The following is a 27,941-nucleotide window of genomic DNA, read 5'->3' on the forward strand; positions in this document are numbered from 1 at the left end:
TCAGTATGGAATGCATTCAAACCCTTATCTCAAGAGGCTTATCACCACTGAACTCAGCACCAGGTCAAGTAGTGGAAAAGAATGTTTAGATATTTTGGTATCCGACTTTCAACAGGTGCCTGGCATCTATTTGTGCCGAGGAGTTATTGGTGAGATAAACTGGCCAGTGAGGAGTACGTTGACAGCACTTCTTAATGGTAACCTTGGCACAAGAAAAGCTCCAATCCACTGAAACAGGAAAGCATTCATATAGGGGTAAGTGAAGCTGACTGACAGACAGTGGCCCTGTGGAGAATTGCCAGGTATCACCCGCATCTAATTTTGGATGTCTGCGCAGCCTTGGCAAAGCAAATAACCCTGAAACAAATTGAAAGTCAGATGCCAGCACATGTAACTTGCTGCTGGATTCACCTCTGAGTCTGGTACAGTGCCACTGATGTGCTGTAAGGATGGGTTAGATGTGAAATGCATCAGCTTTATGGCAGAGATCTATGGCACATAGACAATGGAACTATTCACCAGAATGAGGCTGATGTCCCTGTGAAAGTGATAAGTGCAGGTAACAGAATGTTTTCATTTCTTGAATGATTTCACAGCATCTCAGTATCAATGTGGGAACCACATCAGAGCTGCTTGAGTACCAGTTTATGAGCTTCTTCAGTGCTGTCGGAATATCAGTTCAGATGCTCCCTTAGTAATAACCAAAGATCAGTTTATTGCGCTGACCCAATATCATACTGGATGCTCATGAAGTTTGCTGCCAAAGAAAGACGTTTCTTGAGCAATGTCCCATTTTTGCTTTGTTCTAATATCAATCCAGGCCACTCTTAGCACTGACCCCGTCTCTGTCTGGGCCCTCTCTCAGAGCTGCCCCAGTATCAGCCCAAAGACTCAGTTAACATCTTGGTTACTGGAGCATGCCTGCTAGGGATCTATTTGAAATTTAAACTTATATTCCTTTTTGTCATTAGGCAGCCCTGCATTACTGCCTGAAAGTAGACCAAATAATAACTATAGATGGAAATTGGTTTATGATAACCCTCATGACCTGTGCGAGCTGTGTGTGGAGTGAATTCAGAGCTTTTAAATAGTATACTTACCAATGCACATGTGCTGAAGTGCAGACGTTTGGGCACACAAAATTTCTGTCCAATAAAATGAAATGCAACTAGGTTAAATTCCTTTGTTACTTATGTAAAAATCAAGTTGATGTTTTTTGATTTGATAAATATTTAGTGCTCATAAAAGTCAGGGATGCAAAGCATGCAGAATTTGCTCGTAATTAGACGATATTTGAGAAATCAACACAGGCAATCAAGTGGATTTGCAGATCAATGGACTCATACTGTAGCAAAAACAGATTTTAATATATTGTTTATTTCACAATTTACAGTTTGGAGAAATGTCTGGTGCTGTGAGGCATTACATACATAAGATAGTTGATTAATACATACAATTTCACAAGTTTGCAAATCCCATTACACTCAGCATTTCTTCAAAACTTTATTAAAAGCAAAGAATGCAAGACAATAATAAAGGGAATTATTTCAATATTACACTTCTAAGATCTACAGTTTTATAAAGATAATTTCAAGTAATAGCACCGAAGTAAAAATTAAAAAAAATTCAGAAAGCTGCCAAATAATATCTTTAACTATTTATATGATTCTGGATGAGTTAATATGAAATTTCTTCCTAAAATAAAGTAATTTGTCATTTAGTCTTCAAATAAAGAAAAATATAAAACTAAAAGGGGAAACCAATGGATAAGAAATTCTTGCTTCTCCACTGTTGCTAGCTTCTTGTTTTGGTTCATATGTCAATGATCATCTCGTTCACAATTTAAAAATTGGCAACCGAGGAGAGCTGGGTAATTTTTTATTAGTTATATGAAAGAGTCCAGCTGTTAAAATGCACCAGATCTGGGCATATCAAGAGACAGAAGGAGCTTCAGTACAGCTTGCTCATTTAAGTTGAAGTGTTTCAGCTTCGTTGGTATGCTGCCACATGGAGTAGATGTCCACAAACTAACTTTATGTAATCAGGATGTTTTCACTAATGTCAGGTAACTAGAGTTTCCATAGACACAAATGAAAGTGTGTACATAAACAATAAGTCATCCTCTTTGAAAAGGATTTATTGTTCATTTTCTGAAGAATACTATTTAAGTTAACTATGGTGCCAAGAGAGATAGAGCCAGCCAGCATTTCTGAAATAAAACATTCTTATAAAAAGCTACATTTTACTGACAGTCTGAATACAGCATTGATGCTTGCGCTTAGTCATCTGAATTCAGATTTTACATAATTCTCTAAAAAAGCAAGCCCTTAATTTTTGAAGCCTGAAACTCAGATCAACCCATCTTTACTTTTTCAGAGAGTGATAGTTATGTTTAAAATAATGACTGATAAGATGCAAAAGTTTTTAAAAAATGATATACTTTAGTTTTATACGCAGTACCCAGCTGGACGAGGAGCTCTGATGCACTGAATAATAGAAGAATAAGGATCAGCTGCTAGTTCTTTATAAACCTCCCAACTCAAAACATAGAAATGTAATGTGTATGTGTGTTGAAAATAACGTGTTAGTAAACTTACCATTAAGTTTGGAAGAAATATGGGTTATTGCATAATCCATCGAACTGCTGTAAACCTCAGGGGTATGTGATGGAGGCAAAGAACATACTACATAATGACTACAGTTAAAACCAGCATTGTGTAGCAAAGCCTTGAAATTATGCTCTGAAAGACCTCGTAATTTCATATAGGTATTTTACATTAATTTAATTAATACTTCCATAAAAATAGCAGACCAAGATAATTTGGTGTATCTCTGTTAGTTTCATTGAGAGTCACATGTGACTCATTGAACATAAAAAAATACTCATCAATGGAAATATCACAAATAGAGCAAAATTCTAGCAAAGGAGTCAAAAGCTGGAGTTGACCCAGGCCAAGCAGGTCTTCTTCCATTATCCAGTTGCTAGCTAGAGTAAGTGTACTCCTGGATGTTAACCTGAGCAGACAGGTCCTCTGCATGCAGTTTTGTAGCATGTCAATGGGGCGCACTCCCACGCTGATTCAATGCGTGGTCCCTTGAAGGACTTGCTTCTGCTGAGAACAGGCAACTGTCCCACTGCGGGTCTCCAGTCCACAAGGTGAAGAACAAACAATCGCAGAAAGATTGCTTCTGGCTGGAATAGGGATCTCAATACACTCCAGAGAAAGGCTAAATGAAAAGAAATGTTGACCCTCCACGTCATTCGAATTCAACCTGTGGGATTTCTCACTGGGACCCATGTTCTACTACAATGCTATAAATATGGGGACCCAGCCCTATTATTTAAATCTCAGGAAGTTAACATAGAGTCAGGGTGAAATGAAGATGGCAGATGTGGTTCACCCTACTGCTTTTCTAGTGATACAAGTGTCTTTTGCTCTTATGTTGTATCCAAGTCAAATACAGCATAATGCCATCATGGATTTTAATTTGCTTAACTTTTTTGTCTTTATCTTAGTACTTTATAAATATATTAGCTAATTTAAAAATATTGTTGGAAATGTATAGCTTGTCCTAAAGTATCTGAAAATTTAAAAATGTCATTACTAATGATTTGTAAGCCTGCTGTGTATTTATAGCATTATTTTACAGTTCAGCCAATGCAGAACTTTTTTTTTGCTTTTATATCATATAACTTCTTGTATGGGCAGTTCCCAGGTTCCATAAGGGCCCCGTTCCTGAGTATCGTCTGTAAGCCGATTTTTCCGTAATTCAGAAACGTCCGTCTTTTATTACTATCCATATAGTATCGTTCTGCATACACTTCCTATAATCTTTTCATTTCACTAATTATTCACCCTAATACTCTCCACAATTAAATTAAAGCAACAAATACTGTATTCAGTTGTTAATGAATACCACAAAACTTTCTTTTTATTATTATTACCGCTACCTTGAAAAACCTTGTTACCACTATCTTGTTAATGGGAGAAGTGGTATAAAGTTGGATTTCTGTTAAGTCAGGTCTTCTATAACCCGGGGAGGTACATATATTTGTGTATTTTAATGTACAAATAAGGGATCTAAAGTAGAAAATATTAAACATTGGTAAATCTTCACACACCTTATGTGCATCTAAAATTCAATTTGCAGAGATGAAATTCATAATACTTTAAACTCAGAATTTAGCACATGAAAAATTTAGTTGGCACTTGTGATTTATCACAATTCCATTCAGCATTGTTTTACAAAAATTCTAAGTGTAAACCGCAAATCGTGACTTATTTTACAGTACTATGGTTGATGTTTGCTTCTGACTGTAAAACAGTAGACAGTACCTGAATGATGTAAGGTAATTCAGTGTTATGCTCCACAGTGTTTTACTCTCAAGTCACTGTTGTTTCAAGCAATTAATGTCATTGTCAATACTGATTGTATCATGAGAACTACTTCAATATTTTGCTAGTCTCTGAAATGTTTACAGTAAGTGTTAATGCCAGCTGGTTTAACACAATCCATGAACTTATGGCCCACTATGGGTGAACTACATTCTGACAATTGTCAAGTTATTAGTTGCAAAGAATGGACCCACCTAACATATAAAAATCTAAAATATATGGATTTTGAAAACAGTACTCCAAAAAACTCTTGGTAAACAAAAAATAAATTAAAATGAATAAATTATACCTAATACATCAGTACCTTGGTCTAAACAAATTGTAGTTCTGTATTTTTATAAATTAGATTGTACTTATAAAAAATAAGTTTGGTGATCAATGTTGCAACAAAAGAAGATGTCAACTTTTATGTTGTAGCTTTTGTGCATAGAAGTCTCTACAGGTCTCACAGCAGCGTTGATACCACCTCATGTCCTGACAGAGGTTTGTCTCGCGTATTATTTTGCAATACACTTGCCACTGGTCCTTCAAACATTTGAATGTCAAAGCAGCTAAAAGAAACAAAAAGGAAAATAAAGAAAATCAGTTATTTTATACTTACTTTTGAATCATTAACTCTTACTGGGGATGCTGCTTGGGATTTCTTTTGCTTTCCTTCTGAAAGGAAAAAAAAACTGCTGCTGATGCCAAGTTTGATGGCACGCTGGCTGTTCACCAGGATTTCTCATCAGTGGTCAGCACACATGAACTCTGGGTGAGTGTATAGACATAATTCGTTTTTGGTCATCAAGACAACCAAGGCTCACCCTTTCTTTCCTTCTTGCTTGCACTTCAGCAAGAGTCACCAGCTGGGATCACAAGCAGAAACATGAACTATGCTCCAAGTACTTTATTTTTAATTTAACAGAATCAGATTGCGGTTTCTTATCACTGCGCATTACGTAAAATCTGTTGTTGTGTGGCAGCAGTACAGTCCGTTTAGAAATCTGACAGTGGAGAAGACCGATTGAGAACTCTTGCTTCCTACACAACAGATGGGAAATTTATGTGGTTACTGTAAAGATGCTCAACGTCTGTTACTGAATTGATAACAGTTTATTTTATAAGGCTGTATGTTCCAAGTTGAATGTGAGCTGAGTCAATATTTTACTGACCTGTTTAATAACACACATACAAGGCTTAATTATAGTGTTCAAAATGGAAATACTGTACTCTGATGTTTCACCTGTGTGTGTACAAATTCTGTTGCAGGCTGTACGATATTAAATTTTTTGCTTTGCCTTGAGTGAACTACAACCAGCAATGAGCATTACTTTTCTGACAATCTTATATCAGTTTTTAAACTGATATTCCATATTTTCTGTTTAATAGTAATAATTCTGAGATCTTGATAAGCAGCAGAGTGTAAACTTGGTCTGCTCCATCATAGGCACCTAGATTCCGTAGTATCTAGGACATCTCCAAGGAGCGATGCCTCAAACAAGGCAGCGTCCATCACTAAGAACCCCAATCATCCAGGTCATGCCTTCTTCTCTTTGTTACCAACAGCAAGGAGGTACAGGAGCCTGAAGGCACATACTCAATGATTCAGAAACAGCTTCTTCCCCTCTGCCATCCAATGGATGGCATTCTGAATGGACATTGAACCCAAGAACACTACCTCACTACTTTTTAAAATTTCTATCTTTCCACTACATATTTAATTTAACTTGTCTTGCATTGCACTGCTGCCACAAAGATGACAAATTTCACAACATTATGCAAGTGATATTAAACCTGATTCTGATTCTGAAAAGAACTGAAATGAAGGTAAACAATATCACAGAACCTGCTGATTGGGCAAGGTGAAAAGGACATAAAATGAATGAAAAGGAAGAAGTATGAGCTGCAAAGTGTGAATGCAATAACATGAATGAAGGCTATCTAAATCAATACCAAAAGTCTGTACAGGCTCATTATGGGAAAGAGTTATATTGGCCTTTTAATGACAAACACAAAAGTACTGTTGCAAAATGTAATCAGGAAACGGGAAACTTCCTAAATAGTAACACACAATATTCTGGAAGAACTCAGCAGGTCAGGCTATATCAACAGAGAGAAATAAACAGTCAACGTTTTGGGCCAAGTCCTTTAATCAGAAATGGAAATGAAGGGGGCAGAAGCCAGAATAAAAAGTTGGGGGGAGCAAGAGTGGCAGGTGACACGTCAGCATTTTGTGTGGGTTGCTCACAATTTCCAGCATCCACAGAATCTCTTGTAGTAATCCTGAGTAGTAATTTGTATTAGTCTTCACTGCAGATGATGAAGATACTGGAAAATATCAGGGAAAACTGAAACAAAATCATGCAGAGGGATAACTAGTTTAGCTACACAGTTTGAGTAATAATATTGGGATGGATAAATTGAGACAGATAGCTTAGAAATGGATGCACAAAATAGAGTTCTTTTTAAACCATAGATAAACATTTAAAAATCAATGGTTGAATTATGCCCTCCAGCATTGCCCAGGAAATTACAATTAGTCTCTTGAGGTGTGACTGTCATTAGTCACTTCCAAAAATAAACATCCTCTGAATACTGAGGTGGTTTTGAAAGGTTTATTGTCCATTCAGAAATATAATAGGGGTCCTGAAACATTGAGTGTGAGTGTTTAGGCTCCTGTACCTCCTCCTTGATGGTAGCAATAAGAAGAGGGCAAGTCCTGGGTGAGAAGGGTGTTTAATTATGGATGCTGCATCATTTTTGAGGTTTTGAAGGTTTCCTGGATGCTGGGGAGGCTAGTGCTTACATCTTTCTGCACCTTTTACTGATCCTGTGCAGTGGCCCCTCTGTACCAGATGGTGATGCAACCAGTTAGAATGCTCTCCATGGTACATCTGTGTAAATTCGTGAGTGACTTCAGTAACATACCAATTCTCCTAATAGCCACTGTTGTGCCTTCTTTGTAATTGCATCAGTATGTTGGGCCCAGGAACGTGAAAATGCTCACCCTTTTCACTTCTGATCTCTTAATGAGAACTGGTGTGTTTTCCCTCGACTTCCCTTTCCTGAAGTCCACCATCAATTCCTCAGTCTTACTGGCAATGAGTGCAATGTTGCTGCAGTGACACCACTCAACCGGCTGATTCATCCCACTCCTGTACACTCCCTGATCACCAGCTGAAATTCTGCCAACAATAGTTGTGCTGTTGGCAAATTTACAGACAGTGTTTGATCATGCTGCTGCTATCACTGCTGTACCAATTTCAGAGAATATCTGCTTTGATTTTAGATTTCTCTTAATGTAGTAGTTGGTTTTCTGTTGAAGTCTATGGAATGCTAGCCTTCATCTCAAGACAGCTGAACTCCAGAAGGATGAGAGATATGCATAAAGGACCAATTAAGCCAACTTCTGGCGCGAGACTTGCGAGAGAGATAAATTGACCTGTGATGAGGGCTGCAACATGAAGTCAACAATCCCCCTCAAAATAGAAAATCGCATTATGGGGTGATTTCAATGGATTATTTAGACTTAACATAGGAATTGATACTTCAAATAGAGGGAAACTTATTTCCTTATTTGGTGAGCCTAAAGCACACAAAATCTTAAATTAATCTTTGGATATTCAAACTTAATATCAGGAGTCAAATTCAAAAAATTACTGATTGAAACCTGACAACAGATAAACAATCTGACAATACAGAAGGCGGCATTATGGTTAGTACAACAGTTTACAGTACAGGTGACCTGGGTTCAATTCCCACCATTGCCTGTAGGGAGTTTGTACATTCTCCCCGTGACCGCGTGTGTTTCCTCCGGACGCTCCAGTCCTGCCCCCCACCCCCCCACCCACAGTCCAAAGAGGTAGCAGTTGGTAGGTTAACTGGACTTTGTAAATTGTTCCATGATTAGGTTAGGATTAAATCGGGAGGATTGCCGGGCAGTGTGGTTCGAAGGGCCAGAAGGGCCTATTCTGCCCTGTATCTCAATAAAAAAAAAATCTCAATTGGTGAATTAAAGCTGAAAATTTACATGGAAGATTGATCCCCAAGGGGAAGCGAATAGGCGAGAAGTACGAGGGCAGCAAGGCCAGATCCCAGGGAATAGTCTCAAATCTGATGCTGTGATCAAAGATCACATGTTTCTACACTTTAAGCCCTGGATACATTCTGCAGTATTCTAGACAACTTTTCTTACAGCCTATTCAATACAGGGAGAACTCATGGAATATTCTGATACATGGTATTTGACCTGAAATATTAACTTTGTTTTTCTTCTCTTCCTGATCTGCTAAGTGTTTCAAGCACTTTTTTTTTGTTTACACTATCAATGTTAGGAAGCACTTTTTTTGCATAGTAAGTAAGCAAGCAAGTTTATTTGAATAGCACTTTTCAAACTGTTCAAAGTGCTTTACATAGAGCAAGATATAAAAATCAAACATCAAATTTCAGACAATATATAAGAGAATAAAGGCACACAAAAATAGATATGATAAATAGAAGTTACAGTGCAGGGAATTCTAATTAAAAGCTGCAGCGAAAAGAATAGTTTTAAGCCTCGATTTAAAAGAGCTTAAAGTTGGGGCAGACTTCAGAGGTTGTTCCAGATATGCGGAGCATAGTAACCAAAAGTTGCTTCACCGCGGTTAGTTTTGACCCTAGGGACGGTAAGCAGACCCACCCCAGATGACCTGAGCACTCAGGAAGGTTCATAATGGAGCAAGAGATCGGAGATGTATTTTGGCCCTAGACAACTCAGTGCTTTATAAATCACGAAGTTTATTATCTGTAATAGAAGTATAATATGGGCATAAAGTGTCATAGAGGTCCGGACTTCTTATCCTCTGCAAGTTCTTCAGGCAATGTCAGTTGGACATCTTTATTTCTGTGACTGATAAATTTTGTTAGGCAAGGGAATTAAGGATCATGAAACCAAAGTGATTACACGGAGTTAAGATAAAGTTCAGCCACATTATAATCTGGGTGGCATTACAGACTTATAGAGCAAAATGGTCTGTTCTTGTTTCTGTGTTTCGGAGAGTCTGGATCGGAGAAAAGTATTTTAAGTAAGGGAATTATATACCATAGTCTTTGAGAGTTCTGATCTATTTTGTTAATATGTGGTCTGATATGTATGCAAATTTCTAACGTAATTAATTTTTATTTATTTGCGCTATTTTGATATCTTTTAATTTAAAGTGGAATTTAAAACTTAGAAAACTAAAAAGTATATCGCTTAAATAAATCCAACTTATGAAACCAATTATTGTGTTGTACCAAAATGCCATTGTACAATAAAATAAGTTTTTTTGCCAAGCTATGCTGAATGAGCTGGCTGTTTTTGTTAGTCTTTAGTATGAAACTACCTGGTATGAGCTTCCAGCAGAAGTGGTTGAGGCAGGTTCGATGCTGTCGTTTAAAGTTAAATTGGACAGCTATATGGACAGGAAGAGAATGGAGGGTTATGGCTGAGTGCAGGTTGTTGGGACTTGGTGAGAGTAAGAGTTTGGCACGGACTAGAAGGGCTGAGATGGCCTGTTTCTGTGCTGTAATTGTTATATGGTTATATGATGTACTTTCGAACTATTTATTGATTACAGCTAATTCTAGTTAACTTTAGAACAACAGGTCTGATAAACGTAACTAATGATGTAAACTGCCACTGGCTCCACTGGTAGAAAGGTGGTAGCAGTACCTTGCAATGATATGGGAAAACTTGCCTCTCTATCCTAGCTCCCAATATTGTTTTGTAAATGGATTATCAATGCAGGTTAATGTGCATGACTGAAATTCACTTCCTTTGTTTGAAGACTAACAGTCGCCAATTTACAAAATGGAGCACAGGACATACAGTGTTTTGTTAAGTCTTGTCATACAGCTGAAGAGGACAAGGCATTCTCCAAACAACACAAAAAAATTACCTGGGATACCGACATCCTCCTACCTGACCTACGATACTTAAAATGGCTCAAGTGATCATTTCATGACCTGTAAGAAATCATTGCAAAATACTTCCAATAATCCTTCTGGGGCCAATACTGGTTGGAAGATAATGGAGGTCCTAGAATTAGACTTTCATAACTCAAAGGACCTGCCTGAGGATTATAATTTCTTGGAGTTGCTCTGGAAAGCATACATTCCCTTGCTTCTCTCCATCCTTCTTTCTCTGCAACGTATTTGTTGCCGAAGGTAAAGGAGCAGTTCCAAGCAAACTCCAATTATTAATTGGAGACACAAAAGAGGTGAAGGTGAAGGAACCTGGAACAACAAACAATCTGCTGGAGGAACTCTGATGGTTAGGCAGGTAAGGGGGAAAGGTTGAAACCCTGCATCAGGGCTAAATGTTTCTACAATTTCAGACAATCAATAGTTACTGCTTGTATCACTTATAATATAAGATTATCTTCCTGTAACATTACTGCCTCTCCACAGATGCCGTCTGATGATGTGCTGAATAGTTCTAGTTTTCTCTTTTATTTCAGATATCCAGCAGTTACAGTGTTCAGCACTCACAGTTCCAGCATTTTACTTCTCTCTCCTGTACTCATTCAGCTCCCTCTATTTACACTGACAAATCAGCCATGAATAAGCATTCATCAACCTCTGACAGATGAATTAATGGCAGTTGTGCCAACTGGCCAGCTGTCCTGTTACAAACATTCCCTTGATTCTCTCCACCTTTCCTTCTTTGCAAATTAAATCCTGCCATGTATACGTTATCACTTTTTCTGTACTGACAATATTTTGTGTGTGTTGCTCTGGATTTACAGCATCTGCAGAATCTCTTGCGTTTAAAATTAACTTTGTTCCTCTCTCCCCAGATGCTGTCAAACCCACTGAGAATCTTCAGCACTTTCTGCACTTCTTTCAATTTTCCAGTATCAAGATTATAAAAACTTTTTGGTATCAAACACGATCTAATTTCTGTTTTGGTTTTTGTTTCTAGCACACATGCCAAAAGGATGCATGTTTTAGATGGGCCATATCCTAAACTTTAAAACCACTTTACATTCTAAATAAATAATAGATAAGCTCATCATTTATTTCCAGTGCATATTTGCCTAATGGACTGAAGTTCTATCATAATAACCCTTGCTTACACACAGCAAAAATAATAAACAAAAACAAGCATGGCTGCAATTTCCACGCTGGAACTGTGGTAAACCATGTATATAGGTTGTAACTGGGTTACCTGTCTGGACACGCCTGGACACGCCCCTCTGCTGACTGCTCCTGTGGCTTCTCTCACAGACCCCTGAATAAAGGCGATTGTGTCACTGCTCCTCCCACAGTCCAGGACAGATACTCAGCAGGGACGTGGATCCATTTTACTGTTAATAAAAGCCTTTCAGTATTTACTCTACTTCCAGTCTTTTGGAGTAATTGATAGTGCATCAGGAACACAGGGGGACAACAGAATTTTGAAAGAAAGGTAGCACTATACAAGACAATGAAGCTTAAAAAGAAATGACTTCTACTGTGCACTTCACTCAGATGCTATCTTTTGATATGACAGTGGATGTAATTTAGCAGGATTTGTTTAGTGCTGCAGTTCCCAGCCTTTGCTGTGCCATGGACCAATTCTATTAGGCTAGGAGTTTGTGGACTCCAGGATGGAAAACCCTTTGTTTAGTAGGATCTAATTATTATTCATTCCAATCCTTCCTGAACTATGCCATACCTTGGTAAAAAGCAGCTAATTTTCCAGTTGGGAGGGTAAGGGAGCAGGAGACAGTTGATTTTTGTGGGGATAGATTGTGACGTAAATATAGAGCAAATGTGATTTCATCAAAAAAGGCACAGAGGCTTCCTGCATGGTAAAGTGTACTCTGAATTTTGCCAGTGACAATCTGGAAACTTCATGTGATGATATTTCATATCTATTAACAAAGTTTTATTTGTCTCCTTTACAACAATGACTATTGTTCAAGTGCATTTTGTTTGTTCCAAAGCACTTGGCAATGTCCTGAGATTTATGTGGCAAACTCTTTAAAATGCAAGACTACCTTTTCCTATTAAAACCTGTGGTATTGCATGCCAAAAAGAAACAAGGGCATTTATTTAAGACAGCCCAAAACACGTCATGTACAATAAATTAATTTCAAACTGTAGAGACAGGTTCATGTAGTAACTCACCTTCCTTATTTGCAAGTACAAAAATGAAAATTCAGCTGTAAAGCCTATGGTATGTCGTTTACTCTACCTTATAAAATAAGATTGTGAAACTTACAACTGGAATGAAATAACAGCTGGGATGTGGCTTCATACCTAGTCTGGGTGAAGTTATAGTATTCACATTAACTTTTTCATTGCATGGTTTTAAGTGGCAGGGTCTATAAGCTGCAGGCTTTTCTGATGGGAAACAATCGGTTCCATGTCTTCCAGTCACTTTGTGCATACACTGGATCACTCGTGATTGCATTCCTTTTCCACAGGTGATGGAACACTGTAGGTAAAGACAGAAATGCTGTTAGATCTGAAACCTGTTCAATGCTAACACAATTTCTTTCAGAGTTGTTCTTTTACAAGGAGAAGGACCATGACTTCTTTAATACTTCACCAATCTGCAACCCTCAATATGAGGACAAGGGTCACGGGTACGTTGGCACACCACCCAATACAAATTCTTTAATACTTCACCAATCTGCAACCGCAATATGAGGACAAGGGTCATGGGTACATTGGCACACCACCCAATACAAATTCTCGTCCAAGTCAGAAACCATTCTAACTGAGAAATATATCACTGTTACTGCACTACTAGTGTGTAAAATCCTTGAACTCCACTCCCAACAGTACTGTGTCAGTTCCTTTACCAATGGGACATTAGTGGTATGAGGATCACCACTAACTTCTCAAGAGTCATTTGGAAAAGCCATTAATTAGTTGCCTTGTTAGTGGCCAAAGATCCCAAGATGATGACTGAATTAAAGAACTATTTAAACCATCTCTGAGGGATACATAAAATCCATAAACTCCACCTTCGCAGGGAATACACTTCAACTTCTAACCACACACGGTGCAAAAATGTTTTTCCTCATGTTACTTTTGATACTTTTGCCTGTTGTTGGAAAACCATTTCACTTTTTTTTTTTAGTAGCACTTCATCATATTTAAGTCTCAACTCTTGCTTTTCCTACTCATCTATAAATCTGATTTCCCTCATCCATGAAATCTCTTCTGTTCCCTTTATGAAATCCTCATCCTATTCCTAAAGCGTGGTGCCCAGAACTAAATACAATTCTCTAGCTGGGATTGAACAAGTGATTTATAACTTCCAGGCTTTGGTACTCTCAACCGTTGTTGATAAAAGCTCAGATTCCTAGATACTTTATTAGTTGCTTAGTTGTCATGTTCTGCTATTTTCAACCTTTGTGCAAAAGCACAGGAGTCTCAACTTTCTCTTTAAAATTTTACCATTAGTATGTGAGGTTTTTACTCATACTTCTACTTTGTCGATTCATCAACACCATTCACTGCTAAAGTTGACGTTTGTCCACTCATCCCACTTGCTTCCTTGTGTCCTCCTTTGATCTATTAATATAGTCCTGTTCACAAATCTCCTAAGGTTTGTGCCATCTCTGAATCACGATACGTGCTTTCTCCTCTCAATCTAAATCATTAATCAATATCAAAAATATTAACTGTCCTGAACTACAAATATTGGGGCACATCACTCTACAGACTATTAAACAGCTATTTCCTACAATCTTTTTCTGACATTTTAGCCAATATTGCATTCTTTAGTGTTCATTTTTTTCCCCAACAAACCTTTTAACTAATTAAGGTGAAGCAGAATTGTAAACACATGAAATTGAAGAGGGGCAAAATGCAAAATGAAAATCTTTAGTTTATATAGTAAATCAGTTACTTTACTGTTGTGTTGATTATAGCTAAAATTATATTGTATGAATATTCTGAATATAATGCAATTTTGATAAATGCTTAAGTGATAACAGGTTGCGAGATTGAAATCTGTGATCCTTACATAAGTGGACTGGGAATAAGTAACAAAGTGTATAAATTGTATGCATGAGTAAAATGTTGGGAGTTTATTGTATCCCACAAATGAGACTGGGTACGGGACTTACAGTTGTGGGAATTTAATACATTAGGTTGCAAGGTTGACATGAAAAGTTATGATAATCGAAAAAGGGAAGGAGTAGTCTTAGTGATGGAGGAGTTCAATTCAATGGATAACAGAGGAGGACATAACAAAATGCAACGAGGCAGCTGAAGGCTGGTGAATGGAATGAAAAAGATTTGCGACTCTATTAGTGGTTGTATTTTTCTTCTTCATACCAAATGTGAAGTGGTAGGAAGCATATTTACAAAGACCTGTTTCGTATTTGGTAAAGGAAGAATAATTTTAACGGGAAATGTAAGTTACACGATTAAGTAGTAAAGCAAGCATGTTGAATTCTGCTTCTGAAATTTCAGTTCACTAACTTTAGTCAAACACAATGTTTGAAGTGGAGTTCAGTGGTACTACACCACATGTTTAGCACATACAAGAGTGGTTAAACTCCCATCTGCTCTCCTTTCTAAAATGACGTACCATTGAAGAGGGGGGCAATAAATCAAAGCTGTAATGAAAAACACAATTGGCAGAAATGGGAAGAATTAGCAATAGTAAGGGATGAGAGAAGCAAACCAAGGCGAGAAAAGAAAAAGGAAGGAAAACTTCAAGAAATATTAAATCAACACAAAGTTTGTCAAAACATGTTACAGGAAAATAGTCAGGAGCAAAGGGAGCCTCTTAAAGACATATAATACTGATAATGTAAAATTAAATGGTTGTTGGATATAAGTGTATAATTACTTTTCTCTAGAATATTCAGTAAAATAAAAAGTAACTTCTTGCATGCTCCTGGAAACTGCTACAGATTCAAGAGGAAAGGAGATACCATATTGAAAGAAAACATAGAATAATGGTACAGTACATAAGAAAAAAAAAATCCTCAAGATCAGAGGGTTTTGATGCTGTTTTAAATGAAGTAAGTGAGGACAACTTAAATGTTCAACTATGTTCTAACAAAGCTCTCTTGGTTCAGGAAACAAAAACATAGAAAACCTACAGCACAATACAGGCCCTTCGGCCCACAGAGCTTTGCCGAACATGTACTTACCTTAGAAATTACCTAGGGTTACCCATAGTGCTCTATTTTTCTGAGCTCCATGTACCTATCCAGCAGTCTCTTAAAAGACCCTATCACATCCACCCCCACCACTGTCACCGGCAGCCCATTCCACGCACTCACCATTCTCTGCATAAAAAAAACTTACCCCGACATCTCCTCTGTGCCTACTTCCAAGCACTTTAAAACTGCGCCCTCTCGTGCTAGCCATTTCAGCCCTGGGAAAAAGCCTCTGACTATCCACAGGATCAATGCCTCTCATCATCTTGTACACCTCTATCAGATCACTTCTTATCCTCCGTCACTCCAAGAAAAAAAAGGCCGCGTTCACTCAACCTATTCTCGTAAGGCATGCTCCCCGATCCAGGCAACATCCATGTAAATCATCTCTGCACCTTTCTATGGTTTCCACATCCTTCCTGTAGTGAGGCGACCAGAACTGAGCACAGTACTCCAAGTGGGGTCTGACCAGGGTCCTATATAGCTGCTGCATTACCTCTCGGCACCTAAACTCAATCCCACGACTGATGAAGGCCAATGCATCATATGCTTTCTTAACCACAGAGTCAACCCGCGCAGCAGCTTTGAGTGTCCTATGGACATGGACCCCAAGATCCCTCTGATCCTCCACACTGCCAAGAGTCTTATCATTAATACTATATTCTGCCATCATATTTGACCTACCAAAATGAACCACCTCACACTTATCTGGGTTGAACTCCATCTGCCAATGTTCCTTAAGATTGTAACGTCAGCGTAACACTACTCTTATTCTTATATAAGAACAGGTATTTCTCAATATTTCGATATTCATTCTACCTTGACTTTTTTTATGTTTAAAGGGCAGTAATTTTACAATCTTTGCTTCATACCATTAACTTACTTGCAATGGCTTCTGAAGAATCATTAACTGACCTGCATCATAAAAGGATTACTTCCTTGTGTTGAGGTACAGAGCAAATAATGATTCTGGTTCAGAGGATGTGCAGTAGGCGATATGACAATTTAAATGAAATATATGATGGTGTTAAGTGGAGCAATTGTGACTTGACTGGTATGATTAATTTCTCTTAACATTTAAATTTGTCCCCTGTGGGCTAGATCTTGCTGATGGTTTTGCACAGAACTGCTGACAGCATACAGAACTACAGCATACAGGTAGGCTTACTCTAAACTTTCTTGCCAGCATCATACTGCATGGCAGTATGGAAGGTACTATAAGTTAGATGTGAACACTCCCACTTGCTGAGGTATCGAGCAAAGGGGCTATATAATGTTTGTAGAAACTTGATACCAAACATAAAGTTAACATTAACATCAATAGAAATGAAAATTGGGAGAGATGGGAGCCAGACTGCTGTTTCACTATCACCCACTTTGCACTACAGCTTCCCCCCCACAGATTTTGGAGTAAACAGAGCTGTTCCACGGATAGTCTTATAAGGAATTGGCACTATACCGATGACAACGATCTTCCAGACATAAATACTACGTGTAATTCTTTTGACAGAAGCCCGATTCTGGACATAACACATTATACATAAGACAGCAGCTGTGGAAGAGAGGGTACTGAACAGAGAACACTCTGCTCCAGCTGGCCCGAGTGCCTGCACAGAGCTAACTGACAACTCTGAATTGTCATCATAACATCCTCTGGGCTGTAAAGCATGTAAGAATGGAAAATGTGCAATCAAGAAGTCTGCTGAGCCAAAGTGTAATGAGATGCCAATATCTTCCCCAAAGAGTGAGATAATGTACTGACCAGAATAAACTGGTTTAGTTACAAAAAACTTGTAATACATCACTGCAACATTCAAAGCTGAAGGATATTCTCATGAAGGATATGGCAGGATTTTCCAGTCCTATGTAATATTTCAAACAAAGTGGTAAATAGGGATAAAAGGCAGAGATTCCTAGCTGTTTGAAAAGTAACCGTGGTCCATAGATGGTGATGAAATAACTACAACTAAATTCTCTCATGATCAAGTGCAGTCTTCAGCTGAAGTTGAATTAGAAATTGGAGATGAAAAGCAGGAAAACAGTTTCAAACGAAGTGGTAAATAGGAATAAAAGGCAGAGATTCCTAGCTGTTTGAAAAGTAACCGTGGTCCACAGATGGTGATGAAATAACTACAACTAAATTCTCTCATGATCAAGTGCAGTCTTCAGCTGAAGTTGAATTAGAAATTGGAGATGCAAAGCAGGAAAACAGATTGGCAGAATTCAGTCTTTGCTTTTAAGCTGAAAACTCCTCTCCCAACATTCTACTTCCACCATCTGATATCCACAATTAAAATGGAAATGGCAAAAGTGAACTTGTTAAACTGTAATTATATCTTCCTGCCAACAGTTAGCGCTACAGCGCCTCCACAGGAGGAAAAACACTACTGCAATTTGACAGATTTATGCAGGCAATCGCCATCCTAAATGTTGAAATAAATGGCAACAATTTCTGCCAGGTTTCTCAATCTTCCACTGCAAAAACATGGATATTTCAAAAGAATTTTAAGCAGCTGTCGATGCTTCTTCAAGTTTATGTTAATCGTCTGCTGAAGTCAGGGTGGAAATTCTACTCCGTCATATAATTAAAATTGTTAACTGGGAATGGGACACATATGGATGATGTTCATTCTATTGCTGACATACTTGCATATGTATCACAATTTATTGTATGCAGACATTTCAGTTCTTTATAAATAATTAATTGCTTTGGAACTATGTGTTTCAGCAAATATGGCAACCAGTCTGGACCAACAACGTGATATATTCATTGAGGGAGGAATGTTGGCTGGAGCACGTGTTGGAGCTCGTTGTTCCTGTGAGTGTCATGGGATGTTTAACATCCAAATAAGACAGAATCTTGGTTAATATCTGATCTGAGGAGTGCTATCTTTAACAAGCAAAGCTCCAAACGGTCTGCATGACTCCTGTTACTAAGCACAAAGAGTGAGCCCAACTTTTTCTAACCCAGCTTGAGCCAAACATCAGATAGTCTTCAGAAAGAGCAACAAGGATTGTGATGCTTGGTCAATCCAATCCAATGCAAAGCAGTATGTTTGGTGTTCCCTACTTACTTATATGATTGTTCAGTGTTTTCACTGCTAACTGTACTATTCTTTAGATAACACACCTGTGGAGGGCCCAATTTTGTTTGTGGTGAGCACCTATTTAACCACCTTTGAGTTTTTAAAACCAATCGGCATTTCTTGAAGGGGAAGTGCCCAATATTTACAATAGGTGCTGGCTTAATGGATCTATTTAATTGGTATTCCACATTAATTATTACTAGTCCAAAATATTGCTCAGGCAAAGCCAACAGCATCTGTCAGACCCAGGACTACTACTTTAAAGAAGGACAAGAAGAGCATATGCATGTGATCACTGCCACTCTCAGGTTCCCTTTCCAACTGTCCACTATCCTGACCTGGAAAAATATCATCATTCTTTCTTGTTACTGGGTCTAAATTCTGGAACTCCCTGCCCGATAGCACTGGAGGAGCTTGTTCACTACAGCAGTGGTGATTCCTGGTGACGACCTTCTCACGCCCTACTGGAGAATACATGGATATGAACAGACTGGAATTGAATGGAAAAACATGCTCTTTTACTTTTTGCTCCAAAAAGTACAATTTCTCATTTTCCCAGAAGTTATTCTATTTACCAACCCGCTCACTTAAAGTGTCAGCTTCTCGTAATGTTTCCTTTTAACACTTACTTTTTATTTCTGTTTTTGTGCCATTAGGAAATTCAGCAACCATAACTGTGATGCCTTCATCCAAGTTCTTTACAAACACTGTGAGGTGTTATGTCCTTGCACTAATCCCTATGTCACTACTTGTTTGACCTTGCCAATCATATAAAGCCCCATTTATTTCTAGTCTCCTATAACTAAACCAATGTTCTAACCATAACAATCTGTTATCTCCTACAGTACACCATGGGTTTTTATTTTCCTATATTGTCTCTGCTGTTGCTCCTTATCAAATGCTTTCTAGAACCTGAGGAATCCATTGTACAGGCTATTTCTTCAATAAACTGATCAAACATGGCTCTTCCTTCGCAAAACTATGTTAACTTAGCCTGATTTCCTCAACATTTTCAAAGTGTCCTGCTTTGTTAATGATTTCTAATATTTCTCCTATGTCAGATGTTAAAGTACCATTCTTCAGTTTCTGGTTTTCTGTTTCTTATTATCTTTAATAATCAGTCATATTTATTTCCCAATCTAATGGAACCTTGCTCAAATCCAGAGAAATTTCGCCAACACATCAAGAATCTCACCCACTACTGATGAATTTCATCAAACCCTCAAACTTGTCAACCTATAGATCCAACAATGCACAAGGGTGGCTAGTGACATTTCAATGCACTGTTTCCAGCTTTGATTCCTAAATTTGGTTTAGAGTGTTCATTTTGCTTTGCCTTTCATTTTCAGTTGGTGGCCAAGTTGACATTGTGTTGCTTGTCACCAGATCGTTACAGAACTGGGCTTGTGTTTATTCATATCTTTGTCAATGCATTGATTAAAGACTGTGCAATGTGGACTACCAGGAATAGCTCTCTTTCATGATATATTTAGTGGCAAGAGCTAATCCCTAATGCAGATTTACAGTATATTGCAAATTACCTTGAATTCAGAGATGTGTATTTTTGTGTGTGGTAAGGCTCCTCCAAGAGATATGGGCAGTGGAATCATTGATTCAACATATCAGAGGTCTGCTCCATCTCATTTTGTGCAGCAGCACGGGATTGCACACTAATCAAGAGGCAGGCCTCTAGATAACTGTATGTAACCTGGTCCTCATAACTTCAGAGAGGAAGTGAAAGGAGAAATGAAAAGGCCAAGAGGTTGAATATGAAATGATTGAAATCTGGAAATATTCTTCAGCATGCAGAATAGCAAAGGGTTTATATGAGAAGTGTGCTGATCAGAGACCAAAAGACTAAATAAGTGTTTAAACAGGTTTTAGCACGTGGGCAGCACAGTGGGGCACCAAGGAGAGGAAGGGGCTGAGTGTAGTGACACAACCCCAGCACCTTGGGTTCAATATGAACCTTAGTGACCGACTGTGCAGACTTTTATGTCCTCTTTGAGATCGAGTGTGATTCCCTCCAGGCCCAAACTTGTGTCAGCAGACTGTGTGTGTGTAAACTACCTTGGTGAACACTAAGAATCAAAGGAGCGTGGATAGGCAAATGTGAGAAAGAGTAAATTACAGAGGGACAGAGGAAAATGAGGGGAAACGGTGCTAATAGGAGCGTCCCAGTGGAACAAGTACAAACCCAATGGGCTGAATGGTCTCCTTGAGTATTACAGTATTGTAAGTATAAGAAGATTCTGCTGGAGTTGTAGCAAAAGAAATTGCAGTTGAGATTGTGGATGGACTAAAAATAGCTAAAGAGGAGTTTCTGGAATGGCTGACATATTTAAAGTAGGTAAATCACTCAGTCAAGCAGGGATAGCAAAAATGTTTTTTTGTTCCTGAGGGAAATGTGGGAAGAAACTATAGAGACCCAATAAATTTCCATAGATTCATGGGTGGTGCTTGAGGACCAGAAATTTACAGAAATGATATATCCTCATCAAAATATAGTGTAACGATAATCTTTTTGGGCAAACTTCTAGAAACAAGCATGAGTGTCAAGATAAATGTGGATTAATTAGAGAAAGGCAGCATGGCAAAGTATCCTTAACCAACCTGATAACTTTATTGATGAGTTAACATGGAGTAGAAGAGGAAAAATGTATCAGATTCAGAATCAAAATTGGGTTTAATATCACTAGCAAATGTCGTGAAATTCTTTATCTTTGTGGCAGTGGTACATTGCAATGCATAAAAAAAACTGAATTACAGTAAATATATAATATATATAAATAATAGTTAAGTAAGGGCAAAAATAAAAAAAATAAAAAAGGTAGTGAGGTAGAGTTCATGGTTTCAATGCCCATTCAGGAATCAGAAGGCAGAGGGGTAGAAGCTGGTCCTGGATTTCTGAAATTGCTGCATAACAGATCATGATTGGAGCCCACTGAAGCAACACTGATATAAATGAGCATGTAACAGTAAGCGAAGAGCAGTCTTGAAATCATTTTTGAAATGAAAGGAAACGTATGGTGGAGATCCCCAGGAGGCCAGTATTAAGGCAACTATTTTCCTCAAAATATATTACAGACCTGGATGTACTGAATACAGTTCCTAAATATGCAGCTGACAGAAAACTTGAAGGCAGAAATAACAAAGGTGGCAACAGACTTCAAGGGGATTTAGCCAAGCTGGTAGAATGCATGCTTTATAGGCAGAAGAAATTTATTGTAATGCTGAAAAATGTGAACTGACACATCTTGGAAAGAAGAATGAACAGAGGGTGTAAGTCGAGTTCTAAAACGATATAAGATTGAGTAACATGGGAATACGAAAGCTTATCACATATGTACTTCCTCAGTTGTAATGAGGAGTCTCCAAGTTGAGAAAAAAAACTTTCTCTTTCTGCAGATGCTATTTGTGCATATCCAGCTTTTACTGTTTTTCCTCCTTCATATTATTACTTTAATATGCAGATTTGTTGAAAGTGGCAGGATAGTTAGTGAATGTTGTTAAAAACACTTGGGATTCTGGGCTCTCTAAGGAGAGGGATAAAGCTGAGGCGCAAGGAGGTTATAAACGGGCATAATGAGAGTATCGCATTCAGTTCTCAGTGACACACCTTCAGAAAGGCTTTAGAAAAGATGCACAAAAGATTAGCAAATTTATTCTTGGGGTGAAGGTCTGTAATTACAAGGATTGACGGAAGAACCTATATCCTTAAAAAGCAGAAATTGTGAAGGGATCTGACAGAGGTATTTAACTTCATGAAGGGAATGACAGAATAGATAGCAAAAAAACTGTTGCCATCCGTGGAGGGGGTCAAAAAGCAACAGAATGAGAATGAAGTTGATTGGCAAAAGAATCAAAACTGACGTGAAGAAAAGCCTTGTGTTAGTTTGGGTCTGTGATGCACTGTCAGGAGTAGTAATGAAGGTAAATATGGGGCTCGATGGGATGAATGGCTTTCTTGCATGCTGCTTGCAATCTGCGATGAACAGATAACCATTGTTGCCTAGTAACCACGCTTTGGTTTAACTTGCTGGCAGATGGGAAAATGAATTGCGGCAGATAGAGAGCATGGTGTCTGCCTCACGATGAACCATATATGGTCACCAGCAGCTGGAGTTTAGTGAACAGAATTCCAGAGCTGACATCTGGTATTTACCAAGCAACATGCTTGCTGTCTTCAGCATATAGATCTGCCTATTGCGATTTGTAACTTGTAATGATGACTTTCTTACTGAAGCCCCACCTACTCACACACTGTTCTTTACTAAGGTTTCAGTAACAGAATTATTGCTGGAACACCTGGGATGATCCAGCAGCCTGGTATTAAGTTTTTGTTTCTGAAGTTCCTTCAAGTACTTTTCTCCCGGTAAATGGATTTCCTTTTTAACCTTATTTTAACTTAGTTGCAGGTGTAGGTGTCAATGAGAAGGCTGGTATAATTTTGTCTATTGTTAGTTGCCCTCACATTGAGTGGGGTACTAGGCATTACAGAGGCCACCAGTTGCTGTGGGTTTGGAATCACATACGGGCCAGAGACAACGTGTTATGCCAGTTGGTGCATTTCCTCCTGTGAAATAGATGGGTTTATTGGTCATAATTACTGCTATGTTTATTTAAGTAACCAAATTTAAACTCTCCCTCTGCCATGGTAAAATTCAATCTTTTGTCTCTGCATTGCTGGTCTGGTAGGGTGATCTCTATTTGACTGTATCCTTTGCACGATTACTGATTGATAATTGCTTGCGGCTGCCTGTAAGGAGTTTGTGTGCTCTCCCTGTGACTGCGTGGGTTTCCTCCGGGTGCTCTGGTTTCCTCCCAGTCTAAAGAGGCACTGGTAGGTTGGCCAATTGATCATTGTAAATTGTCCTATGACTAGGCTAGGGTTGAATTGGGGGATTGCCGCACAGCGTGGCTCGGAGGACCAGAGGCGCCTGTTCCATGCTGTATCTCAATAAAATAAATAAAATAATGGGCTGGATTGGGCTTGGCCTCTAATATTGATTGGAATCAAGAAAAGAAAACCTCACTTTTTACATCCAAGTCAGGGACAACGTTCAAATGTATAGACTCACACTAGATACATCAGCAAGTGAAAAGCTGAGGTGCCAAATACAAAGAGTTAGGTATGAGCTTTGCCCTTGAGTTCAGCCTACTACTCTGGAAGGTGAAGTAAAACTAAACAGTGGGGGATGCATGGGCAGTGGGTCTTTATTAGAACCAGGCACCAATAAGATTAATGCAATAGGCTATAACAGATCCAGACTTAAATCTGTTAACTCTGCTTTGAAATGTTTCACATTTGCCTGTTTATTGTTTCTGACACTAACTTAAATTAATTTACCAAACAGGCAATAAAGTAACCCTGGGCAACAATGAACACTCAATTAATGTTTGTGTTCAGTCCAAAGTGACTTTTTTAATATAATAATGCTGCAAAGCACTGTATAATTTTCTGGCTCGGAAAGTCCTGCTAACAGGTTAATTCCTCGGAGGTATTTTGTAGAATTGTAGTTCATTTGTCCCAGTATCAGCATGTGCAGCTTGCTCAGCAGGTGGCACAATCTAGACAGCTGTCATGTTCTCCAGCTTGGGAGTGAGAGCGTGTTGTGCTCTTGAGTATATGGCCAGGGAACTTTCAGAGGTGATGAATGATTCTGCATTGAGGCAGTTGTCGACAGTCAAAACCTCTTACAATTGCATGCAATGTACAACTGCATCCTGGGTAATGGCAAGAAAAGAAAATATTGATTCATATATTCACAGCGAAGCTTACTACAACAAAATTAAGGGAAGTGAAATGGGGTGGGTGCGGATGGAATTATTTTAAGCTTTATTGTTTGCCAGCACGTTGGCCATTCTGATCCATAAATATAAAGGACTGATTTCTGCTAAGGCCACCTTACTCTTAATGAGTATTACAAAACATAGAGGTGGTGTTGTGTTCTTTTGTTATGGACCATGAACCAGATGCAACAATTTTCCTCTACATTATCTGCTTATTTAATAATTATGAGCATCTTAATTATATAAATTTTATTCTCAAATTTACAAACCTAGACTATACAATCTAATCTCAAAACATAACATCCTCTAAAGCTAATTATTTCCTCCTGAGGTTCTGTGCCCAGAACTGAAAGGAGGGTCTAACCATAGCTCTACACAGCTCCAACATTCCTTGCACTCAGTCCTCAGGAGGTTAAGGTGTTTTTTTTAAAAATAAAGGCCCTCCTTAAAGTTGGGGGATGAACTTCAAATTTTGTGGCTAATCTATAGATAAGTGAGACAGAATTGTCTAAAAATATTTACTTTCTATTAATCATTGTACTTGAGGGGGAGAGGGAGGGGGAGAGGGAGACCCCCCGGAAGTGACCAAGTGAGAGGCCAAAGGCTGGAGATACTGCGAGGGAGGAAGAAGCCTAGAAGCAAAAATGCTAGTGACATTCCAAAACATAAATTTGGCAGATGGGATAATGCAGAGGCCTAATACTGTGGGATCTTCAATATCACAATTTAAGTAGGCCATTACTTAAGCAATTCTGGACACATACCTCTGTACTTCCACAACATCTAATCTTGACATTTGAAAAATGCTCTGATCAAAAGTGGATTTTCTCATAAGTCCAAAGTGGATGACCGTGTGTAGGATGAATACCTGTAATTGAGTGATGTCCTTTTGCAATTTTAGCTTCTCACTATGATATTTATTATGCCTCTCGGTGTAGTATTGCCAGCATTTTCAGATTTATGACTCACTTTCATTTCAATCAAGTCATTTCTAAACATAAAGGCTCAGTACAGATTCCTGGTGACAATAAGAATCAAACTCTGCTGATTTCAGTGTTTTCTGTCCTTATAATCCTAATCAATGTTTCATTTTTGTCACTAGCTGTGGCATATTAATGTACCCTTTTGATAAATCCACATGAATGTCACCCACAGGTACACCCCAAAGAGCTCCTCAAAAAAAATCAAACTGAACTCATTAGATAAGACTTACATAATTCCTATATATCCTAGTCCTCTGTCAATTATAGAATGTAATGCCCAGTTAGTCAAGTGACCCATTCTGATAAAACAGATTGGACCAATAAGATCAGAGTTTACTTTTCTTACTGATGTCATATATTGTCACTTTTCCATGTGAAGGCACATTCTCCAAATATAAAGAAAATTGCTTATCCTGACAAATTCTCACACAGCTTTGACAATCCCTTCAATTGAAAAGCAAGGCCTACTAAATGGTGCCCCCAACAGCTTCTAGAAGATGTGCATCCTGAAGATAAATTTACAAATTGATAACGGTAATACTTACATTTTTAGAACCTAACAGTCTTCAGTTCAACCCTTCTAAATTCTTTGATCGTCCCTGTATTTTCTGACTTGGATGTGCAGCCCATCCTATTTCCATTCAGGGCAATAACTTGGATATAAATAAGAAATCAAAAATAAAGCTGAAGAGTTCTTTTAACAGACTCTATGTTTTGATTTTTCTGCTTTGTTTCCAGCAATTTTCTATCCCTAGCTGCATGACAGAAGAAAGCCTATCTTCTCAGTATGGCTCCCAAGAAAGAGGAAACTCACATCTTGCCCAAAGAACCAATCCCGCTTGCTGAGCCCATGGTTTGAATGCCAGCTGGTTTTATTTATACCTTTAAAATTATTTTGCTTCTTTGTGTGTTTAAGCATATTTTCAGCAACTGCTAAAAGCAATCTAACTTGGTGTTCATTTCCACTTAATGTATAAACCTTGCATGGCTTCATTCACAACAGAGATTATGTACTAATGCAAAAATGTAATATTAACTGAGTAGTTTGCTACTTTACAAACTGCAAATGGCACAGAAGTAGTTCTTATGTAATGTGTGAGCAAATCAATATTTGTTGTACCCAAGGGATAAATATGTGTCTAAAATGCTGAAAATTTCAATACCAGCTAACATTTACATTAAACATCTTTCAAGTATGAGAACTGTAATTGCTTAAACATGTGGTTAAGCTGTTGCTGAACACAACTGCCAAAGCACACATTTAAAAAAAAATCTGTGGCTGCTAGAGATTTGAAAATATAAAATGTATGCTGTTAGAGCTTTCTCAATGCAAGAAGTTTCCTGCACCTGATTTGCTGAAGGTCATTTACAAGGTCAGAACACTGAAAGCAATTATTTCACCAGCTGAATTCTTGCACTTTGGGAAGTAAAATTGTCTAAAAAGAAGTTTGAATTCCCAAATTGTCCAATTGAAGGTAATTTGGCATTGCAGCTTGCCAGTACAAAACCTCAGATGTAGTATAATGCCCCCAGGTACTTCAGAGAAGCATTAAGAAACTGATCTTGACACTGAGCCATACATGGTGATATTTGGACAGATGGTCAAAAGTCTGGGCAAAAAGGCAGGCTTTAAAGAGCATCTTAAAAGAGGAACAAAGAGAGAAATGGAAATATTTAGGAAGGAATTATGATGCTTAGGATTTTAGTAGCTGAAAGTAATCCTGCCCATGTTGGAAAGAAAAAAAAATCATTATGCTATATAGAAGGGAAGTAGAAAAATTAGCTCATTAGATCTAAGTCTGCTCTTTGAATAACTCTCTTTTATTCTTTTTTATAAAACAACTGAAATATTCTGTTTTACCTGTCTAAAGTTATTCTGCAGTTTTCTGAGTTTGCTATCTGATTTAATTTGGCCAATGAGAGCAAGTAAAAAAAATTTACATTACTTGATTGTGTCATATTTATGCAGTTAACAGAAAGTCAGAGGTTATGTTTAAACATCAAGATGGGAGACAGCTCCTATTACCTTCTGAGAGCTATTGACAGAATACAAGTTCATTGTCATAATTCCAGTAAATTTTATTCTATGAAGAAGGAGGCACAGAATAATAGCCTAACACTTCCCCAGGGGTAAGGGATTTGATAAAAATGCTCGGATGTTTTCAGATCAGGTTTCTGAAATCTGGAGGACATTTAGATAAGTGGAAATGTTTTACTTCACCATTGGTATCTTTACTTCCAGATTTTCAGTCTCCACTGTAGATGAGTTGACATAATATAAACCAACAAAAGAATCGCAAAAGAATTACTCAGAGGGAGACTTGAAGATGTACGGGAATAGAAAAGGCATGTAAAAATTTGAACGTTAATGAGGCAAATTCCAAAGCCCTTTTCAACTTGACGTACTTTTCGATCTGTTGAGGAGGTAATCTAGGTAAATAGTGGCAAGAAGAAAATCCCTCTTTCATCTTATCAAGAAAGTGTAGAGGGAGGAAGTCAGCAGTCGGTGCTCAGTATTTGGCTCAGTCAGTGGTTTCGCAATCTGACCTAGCCTGATCAGGAAAG

General features: G+C 38.1%; 1 protein-coding gene and 1 long non-coding RNA gene across 5 annotated transcripts in view; one reads left to right on the forward strand and one right to left on the reverse strand.

Annotated features, from left to right (window-relative positions):
* Positions 1-1,401: 1,401 nt before the first annotated feature.
* Positions 1,402-27,941, reverse strand: part of LOC140211678 (A disintegrin and metalloproteinase with thrombospondin motifs 19-like) — a 387,009-nt gene continuing 360,469 nt past the window's right edge. Inside the window, exons 23-24 of one of the 4 annotated variants that reach the window (XM_072281716.1) lie at positions 12,645-12,822; positions 1,402-4,948 (exon numbers count right to left, since the gene is read on the reverse strand). In XM_072281716.1, the coding sequence (XP_072137817.1) occupies positions 4,797-4,948; positions 12,645-12,822 (330 nt within the window). In that variant the 3' untranslated portion in view covers positions 1,402-4,796. Of the gene's footprint in view, positions 4,949-6,536; positions 6,728-12,644; positions 12,823-25,921; positions 26,030-27,941 lie in introns of those variants that run through there. The other 3 variants (XM_072281717.1, XR_011889548.1, XR_011889546.1) reach the window with 3 other exon arrangements.
* On the forward strand, positions 16,553-26,495 carry LOC140211679 (uncharacterized). Its single transcript, XR_011889549.1, has 3 exons — positions 16,553-16,672; positions 18,243-18,332; positions 26,115-26,495. It is a non-coding gene; the product is annotated as an uncharacterized lncRNA (long non-coding RNA).

This window comes from Mobula birostris, chromosome 17, assembly GCF_030028105.1.
Source record: "Mobula birostris isolate sMobBir1 chromosome 17, sMobBir1.hap1, whole genome shotgun sequence".
Classification (NCBI taxonomy): Eukaryota; Metazoa; Chordata; class Chondrichthyes; order Myliobatiformes; family Myliobatidae; genus Mobula; species Mobula birostris.